Source organism: Nematolebias whitei, chromosome 22 (assembly GCF_014905685.2).
Source record: "Nematolebias whitei isolate Nwh7 chromosome 22, NemWhi1, whole genome shotgun sequence".
In the NCBI taxonomy this organism is placed as follows: domain Eukaryota; kingdom Metazoa; phylum Chordata; class Actinopteri; order Cyprinodontiformes; family Rivulidae; genus Nematolebias; species Nematolebias whitei.
The window spans coordinates 22,302,376-22,318,112 of record NC_056519.1 but is presented as its reverse complement, the minus strand read 5'-3'; the positions used below and the strand labels follow the sequence as shown (position 1 = coordinate 22,318,112).

Here is a 15,737-nt window from a genome sequence, read left to right as displayed (position 1 = left end):
CACTGTTGGCTTCTGGGTAGTGTAGTTCTTTGGTGTTACAGTATAGGCTTATTGAAGGAAAACTACAAGAAAGCAGTGGCCAGAAGCACTGTTGGCTTCTGGGTAGTGTAGTTCTTTTGACTGGCCTTACAGTGTAGACTTATTGGAAAAAGAAAAGAAAAAAACACAAAATGGCAGCGCCTGTCCGGAGCATTTTTTTCATTAACTTTTTATCTCATACCATCCCAATCATTTGAGTAATATTAAAGTTGACGATCGTTGCAACTCTAAATAGAGTCCGCAAACGTCGAATCGCAAATTAGCGAGGGACTACTGATATCAGTAGAACATTTGGATGGCTTCATTTGATCCATGAGACCAGAGAGGTTTGGGAATGAGACTGGTTCAAAGGAAGCCCGTGTATGAGGAATCATTTCACAAGGTTGATTGTAGGAGGTTGACAGAGAGATGTTTGTCCTATCACTGACCTTAACAACAAAACTATTTGAGAAAATTATAAAGATTTTTTTAAATGTCTAATTCATGCATGGAACGGAAGAATTCATATCAAACACCTGAAAAAAAATCTGAGGTGCATTTTTTTCTTTTTAGTCAGGCAAATGTCCTGTTAATGTACATGGAGGTGGGGCCTAAAACTTGTACTGCAGCCAGCCAAGTAGATCATCGTCCATGGTGGCCTCAACTTCCGAGTTCTGGTCCTCTCTCTAGTTGTAGTAAATCTCAATGTTCTAATCCCAAAACTTTTATGTGTCCATTTTCATCTTAGTTCTGCATCAGTCAACAATAAATAAATAAAAATGAAAACATGTTTTTGTTTTGGTCACAAACACTAAGCTACTGCAATAACGGATTTGATTGTGTCATTTTAGCACCTTAATTGTCGCCACGATCAGATTTTGCTTTCTTTTGTTAATTTCCAGTGAAAAAAGCGGGGAAATTGTCTATTGTGGAAATTATATTCACTTTAGAGGGGAATTGTTGCAACATCTTGTCTTTTGATGCCTGGTTTTATTTTTTCAATCTATAGTACAAGCAGTAAAGGGGCGTCCAAATGATGTTTTTGTGAATATGTAAATGTTTTTATTATACGCCTATCAAAAGACGGACTTATTACAGTATAGTCTCTGTATGCCAGTAAACGTTCTCTTGTCCATCACTTCTAAAATGCTCAAGATAATTTAACAAAACTTGAATTTATTCCAGCACTACATGTTGTTTCGTGTGAACTTTACCTCACCCCAGCTTCAAGCTAAAGGTCATAAATCAAGGTCAAATGTTATACAAAGTCATTCCTTGTCCTAGCCATAACTACTGATCGACTTAAGATAAATTTAGTAAAAATTCATATTTGTACCACCACCGTAATCGTTTCAGCACCCCTGCTCTGAGTCAAGGTCACAAATCAAGGTCAAAATTTACACAATGTCTTTGCCTTTCCTGACCATAGCTATAGATTTCTGTATAATATTTCGTTGATGGGTCTATGATGTGCATTTTTGTTACCATTTCTGCATTTAGTGCCTCAAAATGATATTTTTACCAGTTCAGAAGAAAAACATCTTAAAATGCCACATTCACATTTTTGTGTAGACAAACAAAACTCAGCCTTTTAAAAACATCGTCATAGTCCCGCCACCAACTTCCTGTAACCTAACTGGATTACTGCTAACTTAACATATCACACTATATTAAGTTAGGTGAATAAAACGCTCTAGAATAATATCTTAACCTCCTAAGACCCAGACTCTTGCATATGTGGATGCCAGGTCCTAGAAGGTTAAACATCATGTTGTGTTTCCCGACTGACGCGAGCCCTTCCCTCTCGTTCAGAGCGCAGCAACAGCAGCCACGAGTCTCGGGTCGGGCTGGTGGAAGGTGTGGAGAGGGAGAAGAGGACGGTGGTCCCTCTGGCTGTCGTCTCCACTCTCACCATTCTCTGTCTGCTGGTGCTCGTGGGCATCCTCATCTACTGGAGGTACAAACACACATTTATCTTTTCCGTATCACTTTTCATGTCTTCCTTCATGATTCTGATCTATTTGGTCCCAGAAATTGTTTCCAGGTGGCTCATTTCTACCCAGATGACAGTGCGTCACCTAAAGTCCTGTCTGTTCCGTCCACACCTCTCCTGCCGGCCACAGGTAGCACAATAAGATCTCCTTCGTGCATAAACACAGCTATGACACTGTCGTGTTAAATAGTTATCCTTTGGTTCCAGACGGTCACGAGCCGCTCACAGTGAAGCAGTTTGTGAAGCACGTCATGGAGCTCCATAGCACCAGCTCTTTCTGCAAGGAGTTTGAGGTGTGTGAGATTTTCAGGGAGGGTGTAAAACACTGCTTTTATTCATGTGTGCAAGCACCTCGTTTGTCAAAGCTCCTTAATGTGCGTCCACACCTCGTTTCAACTTCATTCGGTCCAGTGTTTATGTGCAGCGGGGGATACATTGGTGGGCAAGCAGGGTGTTTGGGCACTAATTATGGCAGTTCAGCTCATTTCAGAACTAAACTCAAAAGATGTAAATACATGGAGCTGGAAACAAGACTTGTAACAAAAGATGGAAAACACTAATGGTGTTTGTTCAGGCTCATTAATCGGTTTGAATAATAGAGACCTCTGCATGTTTATGTGTCTCTAAGCAGGGCACACACACGCACACAGAGGGAACCGATTCCCATTGTTGCCAGTGTGTTTTTGTCTTCCTTGTGGAATTAGGTTTGTGCCAATAAATCTAACACAAACTAAATCTGGCAGAAAAAGACCCATAATATGCAAAAAAAATCAAACAATATATCCATGTACTATGCATGAAAAGACACTTTTTTCTCTCAAAGTATGCCTATAAATCAGACTACAGTAGTCCTTCACTTATCGTGAAGGTTGCGTTCCAGACCCTGCTCTTAAAGAGCACAGTGAAAGAGAGCAGACAGACTGATGCTACGGTTACTGAGCCAATCAGCGCCCGGGATACAGAGCACAACGCTGTGGTTGGTCACCTTCCATCAACCAGCCAGTCGTGTGTCGTCTACAATCTTACGTTGAAAACCAGCGAGACAGTTAGTCTGCGAAAGTCAAACACTGAAGTACCGAGGGACTACTGTAAACCCTTCCTGTTTGAGGTCAGTTAGGATTCCCAAAGTTATTTCTGTTTGTTAAACGTCTGAATAATGAGAGAATTCTTCATTACTTTAAGTACATAGTACACAGCGCTTCTTTTAAACTGTACAACTCCATCCATCCATCCATTATCTTTACCCGCTTATTCCATTTTGGGTCACGGGGGTCGCCGGTGCTCATGTCCAGCAATCACTGTGCGAGGGGCGGGGTACACCCTGGACGGGTCGCAAGTCCATCACAGGGCCACATAGACACAAACGAGACAAACAACCATTCACTCTCTCACTCACACCTAGGAGCAATTTAGAGTTACCAATCAGCCTAACATGCATGTTTTTGGTCTGTGGGAGGAAACCGGAACACCCGGAGAAAACCCACGCATGCACGGAGAGAACATGCAAACTCCACCCAGAAAGGCCCCTGGACTGGGGTTTGAACCAGGGACCTGCTCGCTGAGAGGCAGCAGCTCTACCAGTTGCGCCACCGTGCTGCCCACTGTACAACTCATGTTAAAGGTTTTAGGTTTCCTTTCACAAACTTCTCACATCATCTTGCTGGAATTTTGGCCAGTTCCTCATGACAGAACTGGTGGAACTGAGTCAGGTGGGAAGGCTCCTCGCTCACACACGCCCTTTTAGCTCTGCACTCAAATGTCCTGTGAGATTGAGATCAGAACTTTGTCATGGCCGCTCCAAAACACTGACTTTGTTGTCCTTTAGCCACTTTGTCACTAATGTAGCAGCATGCTGGGAGTCATTGTCCACCTGAAGACACATTTGTGTCCAAGCTTTAACTTCCTGGTCGATGTCTTGAGAAAGTGCTTCAACTTTTCTTCATAATAGTTTTCTTTGATGAGACCATCGATTTTGTGACGTGCACCAGTCTCTCCTGCAGCCAAGCACCCCCCCCCCCCCCCCCCCCCCCCCCCCCCCCCCCCCCCCGTATATTAGTCACTTCAGTGTACAAGTCGCAGGACTTGCACATTTATCAAAAAGGTGCAACTTATACGCCGGAAAATACGGTATGTAAACATGCAACTTTGAAATAGTGAATTAAAAGTTATTGTTTCAGCAAATAGAAATAATTTGTAAATCCTAACTGACCTTAGAGAGAAAAGGTTTAGTCTGATTTAACGTTAGGCTTTGAGAAAAAAAATGTCTTTGTCTACAATGTGTGTAAACATCTGGTTTCACTTAAATATAGTTGTTTAAATTACTGATCTTTTATTTGTCTGGTCACAACTTCCTGCCCTTGACGCTGTTAAGTTTACTCTTTAGTTTTTGAGGATCAATCAGAAATTGCTAGAATCGTGTCAAGCAAAAAACTGATCAATAATTTATTCAACTAGATGAATATCATGTTTAACTTCTAATAGTTTTATTTTTTTGTTGCTCTTTTTGATTAATTTTCTATCAGTCTTTAATTTTTTTCTTAGGTTTCATTGGCTTAGATGTAGTTCCACCTGCTTTGTTGCTGCTGTTGCGTTTTTCATAGCCGCAGCTGCAAACCTCCACTGTTTTTTTGTTTTTTTTACAGCTGTTAAATTTTTATCAAACCCACCAATCTTAAGTTTTGCACACTGAAAATGGTGCCTTCATATTTCACCAGTTTGGTAGAGGATTACATCATTGCTGTTTACACCACAGCTCAGATGGGAAAGTGTTTCCCACTCGGTACCCAGACTTCAGAACCTGCACTGACTCCCTGTCTGTCTGTCTGTCTGTCTGTCATCGTGTCCCTCTGTCCCACTCCTCTCACCATCCACCACCATCGTCGTGCTTTCTGCATCCTCACCACCCTCCATTAGATTGTCAAAGAGTCCTGTGAGGTAAGACACCATCCGTCTGCTGCAGAGGTGCTGCTTTGTTGTCTTGAAGAAAATAATTTCAACTCCAAACTCCCGGTTTACCAAACATACATCTGTATTTGTAATGACTGTGATTTTTATCTTGATGCATGCTCAATAATCCAGGTAGAAAAATCCAAAAAAGTTCAATCTGGTCCTCTGGACATTCAAAAAAACAAAAGCAAAACAAAGCAAAAACTGTGATTTTTGTTCCATTTTGGAGTTAAATACGTGATCAGCTTTAGTCAGCTCACTGTGGGAGCTTTGAAATGATTTCTACGACAGCTAGCTGCTATTTGACTTACTAACAAACAGAATGTTGGTAAAGAACCATGTTGTGCAAAATACACTGCAGTCTTTGAATGAAATAGTTTTTATACACATGTTAAAGGCTGCACCCCATGTGTCCGTATACGTTCTCTTGTCCCACCCAAAACTTTGGATCTGCTCAAGATAATTTAATCAGAATAATAAGCTTTATTGTCATTGTACCGAGATACGAGAATATGTCAGCACAGTCCTCCGAAAGATGAGCGGAGTGTACGTAGCTGCTGCTGTGATAGCGCGGCCTTCTTATGCTTTTCAGAATACATTTTTTTAGATAGAAAAAGGGACAAAGCCATGAGGAGAGGATAGTGGCATTACAAAAAAAAAAAAAAGATCTCTTCACACCTTGTCCTAACCGGACACAATTTAAGACATAAAAAAAACTGCTAGCAGCACATTAATGAACACGTTACATATACATTTACAAACGAGGCGGTCGATGAAGCACTAGCAGATAGACCATTGTCCTGATAAGATGAGGGTCAGCAGGCACAGTTCTGACAAGCCTTCACAGAAGTTGGGGGTTGCGATAGACGAAGCTTTCCTTAGTTTACACATTTCCCAGGAGAAATTTGATGTCGGCCTGTTTTCGAGGCCAACCAGGGAGTCAGATTCAGATAAGCCACATTGTTGATTTATTCAGGCAGACTGTTTTTTCTTGTCAGCCTTGGGTCTGTAATGATACTTCCAAGGTCCAAAATGGCCAGATTAGGGTGCATTCTACTGGTCTGTGCTTACGAGCCTCTTCAAGGTCGTTTTCATGCTGATGAATCCCAAAGCCACAGGTGGCATGCGATTTAAATCTCTTCCATCTTACAGTTTAGCTCGTAAGTCAGCTGATTTTGAGTCCTCAAAGCACGAACCAAACCTTCACATAGGCAGCAGCCTGACGAGGTCCAAATTAGCTGCGGCTGTCTTCTTTGTATGCTGATAAACCAGGATCCAGACTATTCCAAAAACAGGAAACTTGTTATCATAAATCCAATTATAAGCGATTTCGGCGTCCTCGATCGACAGCAGAGATAGACACATCACATTCCATTTCTCCAGAGAAATATCCAGCTGCACGTGTCGTCCGAGCAGATGGAGGTTCTCCAGGACCCTGTCCCTTTGTTGAAAAGTTTTTGTCATTTGCGTCGAAAGTCCAGTTGATCAGATCCATAACAGTTGTTTTCATTTCGGAAGATGTGTAAAAATAGGAGCTCCGATGCACAGAGAGCAAAAAAGCAGGAGAACAGGGAGGCCTTGTTCCAGAGCCAGTGAGAAAAAATGAACTGAAACTTCGTACACGTACACATCATCACTACATGGAGCGTTGTGTACTATTTTCATGACTAATCAAGTTCAAATGATACACAAGACCTTGTTTTGTCTGGCCCACTGCTATAGACTGCCGTATAAAATTTGTCGACGAGCGTTTACCGTAGTTTAGTTTAAACTCGTTAATTTACAAAGCTGCTCGTCTTTCAACAGGAACCAGAAGGCATCACTCCTGTTTTAGCTGATTTACACTCGCTGCTTGTTCACCTTCGTATTGATTTTAAGATTCTTTTATTTACTTTTAAAGTTGAAAATGGCTTGACACCCAATTATTTATTAGATCTTTTAGAATCCAAACAGATCACAGAGATCCTCCAGTCGGACACTTTTTTAGTGCAGCCGAGGGCTAAATTAAAGCGTAGAGCATATCAAGCTTTAGCTGTGGTGACCCCCAGACCCTGGAACTTCCTGCCCATTGATATTTGTTCTGCAGAGTGTGTACAGTCCTTTAAATCCTGCCTAAAAACTCACTTCTTTATACTGACTTTGAATTCAAGTTCAGTTTGAGCTCCATCAGAGGTGTGCTATTTCCTTGTTTTAGTTTGTTCTTAGCTTTTTTTATTATTCTTGTGGTTTTGAATGTTTCATCTTTCATTTGTTTTATTGCTGATTTCCTGTTTGTGAAGCACGTTGGTCAACAGTGTTGTTTTTAGACGTGCTATATACATTAAATGACATTGACATTACAATGGCAGGAAGCAGACTAGCCTTTAGCTCGTCACTTTTCTTAGACTTTTAACTCTTTATTTTCCAACCTCAGAGATTTCTACAACATGTAAGATGCTTGTTGTATAGAGCACCACTTCTAAATGTCCCAAGCATGCCTGTTTTTGGCGTTAACCCTGCTGCTGCTTGTGTGTTTCAGGAGGTTCAGACGTGCACGGTCGACATGGGCATCACTGCCGACAGCTCAAATCATCCCGACAACAAAAGCAAGAACCGCTACATTAACATACTGGCCTGTAAGCGTCTGCTCAGTGTTGCTGTTCTTTATTTAACTGAGATAATGTACAGAAACGTGGCTCATCACCTTTTTCCTTTTCCAGATGACCACAGCAGAGTGAAGCTCTCCAACAGTTTGGACCGAGACGGGAGATGCGGGGACTACATCAACGCTAACTTTGTGGATGTGAGGGCTTCTCCTCCACTTTTTGTTCATGTTGCTATACGGTGTGCGATATGATGGTTTCTTTTCAGGGTTACGAGAGAACGAGGGCATACATCGCAGCTCAGGGGCCCCTGAAATCAAGCAGGGAGGACTTCTGGAGGATGATCTGGCAGCAGAACATTGGAGTCATTGTCATGATCACCAATCTGAAGGAGAAAGGACGGGTAAGAACTGGCAACACAGCCCTCAGTGCTGGTCATACATGACGTTGGACTTCAGGATTTTTATCTTCAGAATATTTTTTCTGGACAGACAAAATGTGACCAGTACTGGCCTGAGGAGAGCCAAGAGGAATACGGTTCTTACCTGGTGACCCTGAAAAGCACAAAGACCCTTGCTTATTACACACTACGGACGTTCACAATCAGGGATACGACAAATAAGGTACATCATCTGCGCATGCTTCTTGTCTCTATGAATACAAAGAACAAATCATTCAGTTTGGGGTAGAGATGAGTCTTATTTGTCCTTCAGGTGCCTCAGAGGAAAATTGAACACACAGTCCTTCATTACCACTACACCCAGTGGCCGGACATGGGCGTCCCAGAGTACACATTGCCTGTGCTGTCCTTCATCAGAGCATCCTCTCAGGCCCGAACACAAGAAATGGGACCTGTCTTGGTCCACTGCAGGTAAATAATTCAGTTCACACATTAAAACAAAGTCAAAGTAAATGGAATGAAATCAGCATTTCAAATTTGCATAATTGTTGTTCCGCAAGGCTCCAGTTTAAGACCACTGCTCTTCTGCTTCAAAAATAACGAGTCACTGTAAAGTTAGTCATTTTTAGTACCAAATGTAGGCAAATGATGTCACCATATCAGTTACCACAACAGGCTGCAGAGTTATTGAACATGCTAATGTTGGGATGTCACAATGGTTTAAAAAATATTTTTGTCTTTGAACTGGTCTAAAAGTGTCTCAGCTTTGTTTTTTACTATCAGACAAAAAATGGGAAATTATTTTCTTGCTTTGAACAAGTGGGAAAGTACAAAAAGTAGATGAGTTAACATATTTTTGTGTTGTTTTGGATTCATATTTTTGATTTGAGACTCATATTGGGAAAGTGTCTTTGTTTTATTCTTTTGTTTATTTATTATTAAAATTATTTGTGGTGTGTTTGTGTTCTAGCGCTGGCGTAGGAAGAACTGGCACCTACATAGTGATAGACAGCATGCTGCAGCAGATCCAGGATCAGGGAACGGTGAATGTTCTTGGCTTTCTAAAACACGTCCGGACACAGAGAAACTTCTTGGTCCAGACAGAGGTAAACAAACACGTCTGGGTCTTGCTGACATCCAGTACTCGGACTCTACTCGAGTCTAATTCTGAACATTTAGGATTCCCCTTTTCAAAAGTGTTCAACATGATAACATGGTCCTTTGTCTCCTGTCTACCAGGAGCAGTACGTCTTCATCCATGACGCTCTGGCAGAGGCCATATTGAGCCGGGACACGTTGGTGACCTCTGAGCTCCTCCACACGTATGTGTCAGGCCTCCTGACGCCTGGTCCCACCGGCAGGACGCGCATGGACAAACAGTTAAAGGTGTTTAACAGTTTAATTACTCCCATTTTTAATCTTGTTATTCTGACTGAATGTTTTGAAACGATCTCTTTTTCTCATGTTTTAGTTAATAAGTCAGCGGCAGGCGAAGCACGCAGATTACAGCACTGCCCTGAAAGATGGCAACGCTGAGAGGAACCGAGCGAGAGCGCTGATGCCTGGTATGTAAGACTGGACCAAATCCAACATGGTAGACTGAGTTTATATTTATTCTTGATGTCTAGTTTTGTTTCTGGAACGTAGTGGAACTGGGCTGTACACTTCATTGCAGCTGATGTTGCGTTCACAGGCATATAATCCCAATCTAAGCCATTTTAATCAAATTGCTTCTAGTTTTAAAAAGAACGCGGAAACATTTTAAGGCTTTTAAAGATTCTGTAGACGCATGAGCTGGTGTTGACAAATTCTCTCACAGAAACAAATAACTCATTACCTGAAGCCAAGCACAAAACAGCAAACGGAATTAAAAAATGGTCACAAGTTGCACATTTAATACGCGAGTTTGGCAACTTTCAGTTCGACGACGTCTCACTAAGCAACGCTGTGTATCACAAAACCTCTACTTGAGTGTCATGTGCTCATTGCTCTCTCCAAATACAATGTATTTGGGAAAGACTTCAGTAAATGTAGATTTGTTGTGGATGTTAGCTGTTGAGGCTAATAAATATTTATCTCTTATTTTATTTCATCAACATATTTCTGTGTTTTTGTGCAGTGGAGAGATCAAGAGTTTCTCTGACAGCTTCAGAAACAAACTCCACGGGTTACATCAATGCCTCCTACGTTCTGGTGAGTGCACTTTCTACTGCTGCTAAAGTTGTGATGTGTAACGTGGGGGGGGGGGGGGGGGGGTTGAGATGTAATAAACGCTGACTGACAAAAAGCTTTAAACACTCAGACGAGTGGTGAAAACGAAATAAAACGTCATGTGTTGAAAGGTGCTGTGACCGTATTAAAATATCAGATGAGTTGCTGCTGCTTCATGTCAGCAGGGTATGACCCCCCCACCTCCCCCCCCTCAGGCCGTGCCAGGTCCTTGATGAGTGGTGAAGTTTTAACTGATCCCTCGCATGTTCAGTAAGGACGGGGCAGCCTGGCTGGCCTCAGGAAGACGTCACCATGGCAGACGGTTCATGGACATGCGTGTGGATGAGTGTAGTCTTGTTGAAAGACTAGCAGGAGCAGTAAAACATCTGTACAGTAAAACATCTGGACACACAATGTAATCAAATTATACACACATTAGATAATTTCTTCGGAGTGCTTAACATATTTACAAATTACAAATTAATATTTTTTTTAATTGAATCTCTTTACTGTAGCTCAGAACAAACAAACCAAGAACTGGTTCTAAAATCGACTTCCCTTTGGGTTTTAGTGACCACCATAGTTTCTTTGACACATTTAGGAGAGAACAGTAAAACCAGATGTTTCATAAGTTGTATTCTGCATTTAGATGCTAGATGTCACTACATATTTCATATTGCTCCTTTAATTGTCCCCCGTCACAAAGATAAAGGGGGAATTGGAAATACTCTTAAGTCTGTCCATATGTGCATGTTGTGGACTTAATAATGGGCCAACATGATTTTTGGTGTGGCTGTTTTTAAACATAAAAAAGGCCACCACCACTATCATGAATGTTGGTTATATATATATATATATATATATATATATATATATATATATATATATATATATCAGTCACCCCTTAATTTGAGGACACTATGCTTTCTAATTTTTATATTGCTTAAAAGTATAGTTTCCTCAAATGACCAGGGGTGGCCAAAGATTAATCTATAATGGCCAAGGCCACCATTAGCCACCCTCTGGCTCCACCACTGCACCTGATTGTGGATAAAGTTGCTCCCTCCACTCGCCAGGATCCGTCACTGTGCCGCCTCGAACAAGAGAAACTACGTCTGTTCTTCTCCCCAGTGCAGCTCCTGCCCACTTTAATATCAAAAACATTAAGGTTTACTTCATTCCCTGTTCAATTCCAGTCCAGAGAAACACTCGTCTCAAACACTACGAACATTCACTGTTCAAACCCGTCAGTGACGGGGGACATCGGTGCACCACTTGTTTCCTTTAAAAACAATTACACGTTTGTTTGTCCAGGGCTACCACTGCAGTAAGGAGTTCATTGTGAGTCAGACTCCTCTGAGCAGCACGGTGGAAGATTTCTGGAGAATGATCTGGGAACACAAAACCCACACAGTTGTCTGTCTGCCAGATGCACACAGTCAGGTAGAACTTCGACACACTCCACTTCATCCACAACGTATAATCAATCTGCATAATCTCATCTATTTCCCATGTTTTTTTAGAGTGAACAGGGGGATTGTTGTGTCTTCTGGCCAAGTAAAGAACTTCCACTGAGCTTTGATGGTCTCACTGCTTCTTGCTGTGGGGAGGAGCATGTACACTTACCCAACGATGAGAGCCTTTTGCTGCAGGACTTTACACTGAAGTCTTCTCAGGTAACACTTAAACCAACAGCATGCGAACTAAGCAGGGTTGTGTTTGGCTGAATAGTTTCTTATTATAACAAAGCTTCTTGGCAGTAAATCTTATACCAATGGAAAGTGTTTATTTCCCATTTAATGGTGCTTCGTTTGTTAGGAAAATGTGTCGAGTAGGGCTGGGTCACATCATATCGTTCACGGTAATACAGGTAAGAAAAGCTTGCTGTGCGCAATACTAGCTAGCTAAAAAGCTACAAACAAACAATGCACGGCTCGGCTGCGTCTCTTGAGTTCCACAGTCCATGGAGCAAGAACAGAGTGAGGTGATCAGAGACAGAGCATCAGAGAAATGGATCATTCCTGCAGGAACAGAGGAAGAAGAAACTCCACGAGCTTCAGGGTCAGGTGATCAACTTGTTACAAGTTCTGGAAGTTATAGCTCATTTAAAGACGACATATATTTTATTGTTTGTTACGTTTATGCTCAACAGATCTTAAGCTTTAATTTATTTAGATATTTTGGGACCTGCACTTTAGTTTTTGTGGTGGATTTATTGAGCTACATTTTGTGCAGACTTTAAAATAAATGTAATCTCTGTGACCGAAAAAATGTTAAATAAACATCAGGCATTCTTCACATGGCATCATACTTTCCTAACGACTTTAACGTAATCATCTTTTTAAACATATAAATTGTTTTAGAAATGTTTATGTTGATATCAAGGTAATTCCATAATCCTAATCCCTGAATTACAACACAGCTCCTTCAGACTAGTTCTAAATGGAGGTTTTACAAACATTTACATTCCCTTAAGGTTATAATGACTCTTTTTTTTTAACACATTTTAATTGAATAATATAGGGTTAATATTTTTTATGAGCTTTATACATGACTTGTAAAATACTATATTCAACCAAATCATAAAATTTTAATAATTTCAACTGATGAAATAATCTATTTGTTGGGTGACCGTAGCCCTTCCCATTAATAATTCTTATAGGTCTTTTTTGTCAAATAAAAATGGGATTTGTAATTGTTTTTCATCCTTTTCCCCAAACTTCAGTACAGTAGATTAAATATGGAACAATCATAACATTATACAATATATCATTCAAAAACTTTTTCTTTTTACAGTAATGCATTTGATTTAGCTATTTTTATTCTGAAGTAATTTATTTGAGGTTTCCATGTCAGCTTCTCATCAATAACGACGCCCAAAACTTTTATTTCATGAACTCTATGAATTTCAATGCTGTCGATTTTAAATGGGACTTCGGTCATTTTATTTCTAAATAATTATTTTTCAATCCAAATAACAGAAGGATCATTTTTATTTTTATACTTTGAGACTGAATACTTTACTAAATAAAGTAATTTCAGTAAAATTAACCTTTGTTGTTGTTTTTTTGTTTTGTTTTTAAATAATACTGTAAAGCAACGTTAATATTGTCAAATGAATAACTGTGATTTCTGTTAATTTTTTTGTTTTGTTATATCACAAAATTTATCGTTATCGTCAGAATGATCTGAAATATCACGATATTATATTTGAGCCGTATCGCCCACCCCTAGTGTTGAGCTGCAGCAGTTTGTGTGTTGTACCCATAAAAAAACAAAGTTTTCTCTGTCAATACCAAACAACTTTATTTTCTTATTGACTCTTGTTTGGATTGGATGATTGAAATCTATAAAAACAAAACATACTGTCAATTTAACAATGAACAAACTGGCACAAGCTTGAGTAGCATGTGGAAGAACCATACGCAGCCACACCAGTGCAGCACCTTCCTGTCATGAGTAGCAGATTCAATTGTTTTGAACAGGCAGAGAAGAGATCACAATATTTTTATGGATGCAACCCACAAATTCATTCCCCTAACAAATGTGGCACCATTAATTAGAAATAAGCAGATTATCCGACGGTATAAGAAGTTACAACAAATCAAACAGGCTTCCTTACTTTTTGTGCTGTAGTTTAATACAGATGAAATATTCAGCTACAAATATATTTTTCCGAGTCGTGTGCTCTTCTTTAAAGGACGACTGCGTGTTCAACGTGCGCCAGTTTAGCGCCCCCTGCTGGCCCAATCCAGACAGTCCCATCAGAAACAGCTTTGATCTCGTCAGCGCAGTCAGAGAGCACAGCAGACACGCACACGGACCCGTAGTCGTCCACGATCCGTGAGTGTAACCCAGAGAGGAATTCTGGGAAATTAGCTCCCATGTCTGTGACGTTATGTTTGTGTTTGCGTGCAGTTTGGGGGGGGCTACATCGGGGCTGTTCTGTGCCCTCTCCACCCTGTTCTGTCAGCTGGAGAAGGAAGGAGCGGTAGACGTCTACCTGGTGGCACGGATGACCAACCTCATGAGGCCGGGAGTTTTTAACGATGTTGTAAGTGACTCCAACAGAGACTCGTGGGTTTGGACACAAACGTTGTAGTGAACGTGTGATTCACCCCCCCCCCCCCCCATCCAACAGGAGCAGTACCAATATCTGTACCGAGCCGTGCTGAGCCTGGTGAGCAGCCAGGAGGACCAGAGAGCCCTGCAGAGTCCAGAGACAAACGGATCAGTACCACTGGGACAGTCCAACATCACAGAGAGCCTGGAGTCCCTCATGTAGACGCACGAGCGCGCGCACGTCGTCGCACAAAGACACACACTTCACACGCTGTGACGTTCACAGCTGTGGGGGTGAGCATCCTAATGCTTTAATACGTATGTTCGTCACCCGCTGGATTATCTGTGAGAAGGAACAACCCACATTTCTTTCTGTTAATCATCTTCATTAGAAGTTCCATTAGAAAAGAATTAGAGCGTCGCGGGTGAGCTACATCTTTACTGATTCAATAAACTGATGGGAACGTAAATATCCCAGACATGGTAAGTTCACCTCAAGTCTTCATCCCAGTTCATTTTGTTACGCTAAACTGTAAAACAGACGATGGCCATAAATCATGAAGAGGTTGTTGGCCAGTAGGTTAGGTGCTGGTTTGGATGCTCGTCATTTGGCGCCACTGTGTAAAAAAGCATCTTCATCTTCTCCCGTTGTTCAAAAACTGAAGCCAAAGCGTCCAGTGGTTCGGGTGCCATTTTAAGAGTCGGCACACGAGGGATGAGGGGGCGTCCCCTCGATACAAACATCTCATTTATTACTCACCAACAGTCACAAAAAAAATCATTATCAAATCAAAATTACTAGAGTTATGTTTTTTTTTTTTTTTTAATAATAAAATGTCCTGATAGTTTACATGGAGCAGTATGGTGTGTACCAGGGGTGCTTGTCTTTTGTGGCTTCAACTTCTGGGTTCTGCTCCTGTCTCTAGTAATAACGGTGTCTAAATGCTTAAACAAACACTTTACACACGTGAAATAAAGAGCAGTTAAACCCGATCTGTAAGTAAACATCTGTTAATGCAGACCTTTTGTTAATGGCAGCCTCTGCGCCGGGTTCATTAACATGAATGAAGCCGTTAGCTGCAGGTGCTCGGCAAAGACAACAGCTGGACTGACTTTCCTGTTTTAACCGTTTTATGTCCTTTTAAAGCCTTTGACCCCGTACGGTCTACCGTAATTTCCGGACTATAGAGCACACTTGAATATCAGCTGCGCACACTAAATAAATAATAATAATTTGTAAATATATAAACTGCGGGTTTTCACGTTGTAACATGATATATTTACACAAAGTTTTTTTTTAAAACTTGTAATTAAATACGTACAGTAAGTGTTTTTATTTTCCCAACCTTTAAAACGGCTGGTAAAAAAAAAAAAAAAAACTACAGTAGCTTACCAGGAAAAGTACTGATCACTTTCTTTATCTTCCTCCTGTGCACTAAACCATTAAAGTCGTCTTCTTCAGTGACAGAATTGAACGGCCTCAGGAAAAACTTCATCACGTCCTCGGTCTCGCTTTCTAAATACT

The 15,737-nt window shown here is 41.0% G+C and overlaps 1 protein-coding gene across 1 annotated transcript in view; it reads left to right on the top strand.

The window, feature by feature from the left end:
• The window catches only part of ptprz1b (protein tyrosine phosphatase receptor type Z1b), a 58,597-nt gene extending 43,065 nt beyond the window's left edge, over positions 1 to 15,532 (top strand). Inside the window, exons 15-31 of the mRNA XM_037696223.1 lie at positions 1,831 to 1,975; positions 2,050 to 2,141; positions 2,219 to 2,304; positions 7,476 to 7,572; positions 7,657 to 7,739; positions 7,808 to 7,942; positions 8,031 to 8,162; positions 8,253 to 8,410; positions 8,910 to 9,045; positions 9,179 to 9,325; positions 9,411 to 9,504; positions 10,059 to 10,132; positions 11,465 to 11,593; positions 11,674 to 11,826; positions 13,851 to 13,993; positions 14,069 to 14,204; positions 14,292 to 15,532. Coding sequence (XP_037552151.1) covers positions 1,831 to 1,975; positions 2,050 to 2,141; positions 2,219 to 2,304; positions 7,476 to 7,572; positions 7,657 to 7,739; positions 7,808 to 7,942; positions 8,031 to 8,162; positions 8,253 to 8,410; positions 8,910 to 9,045; positions 9,179 to 9,325; positions 9,411 to 9,504; positions 10,059 to 10,132; positions 11,465 to 11,593; positions 11,674 to 11,826; positions 13,851 to 13,993; positions 14,069 to 14,204; positions 14,292 to 14,435 — 2,084 coding nt within the window. The 3' untranslated portion in view covers positions 14,436 to 15,532. The remainder of the gene's footprint in view (positions 1 to 1,830; positions 1,976 to 2,049; positions 2,142 to 2,218; positions 2,305 to 7,475; positions 7,573 to 7,656; positions 7,740 to 7,807; positions 7,943 to 8,030; positions 8,163 to 8,252; positions 8,411 to 8,909; positions 9,046 to 9,178; positions 9,326 to 9,410; positions 9,505 to 10,058; positions 10,133 to 11,464; positions 11,594 to 11,673; positions 11,827 to 13,850; positions 13,994 to 14,068; positions 14,205 to 14,291) is intronic.
• The last annotated feature ends 205 nt before the right edge of the window (positions 15,533 to 15,737 follow it).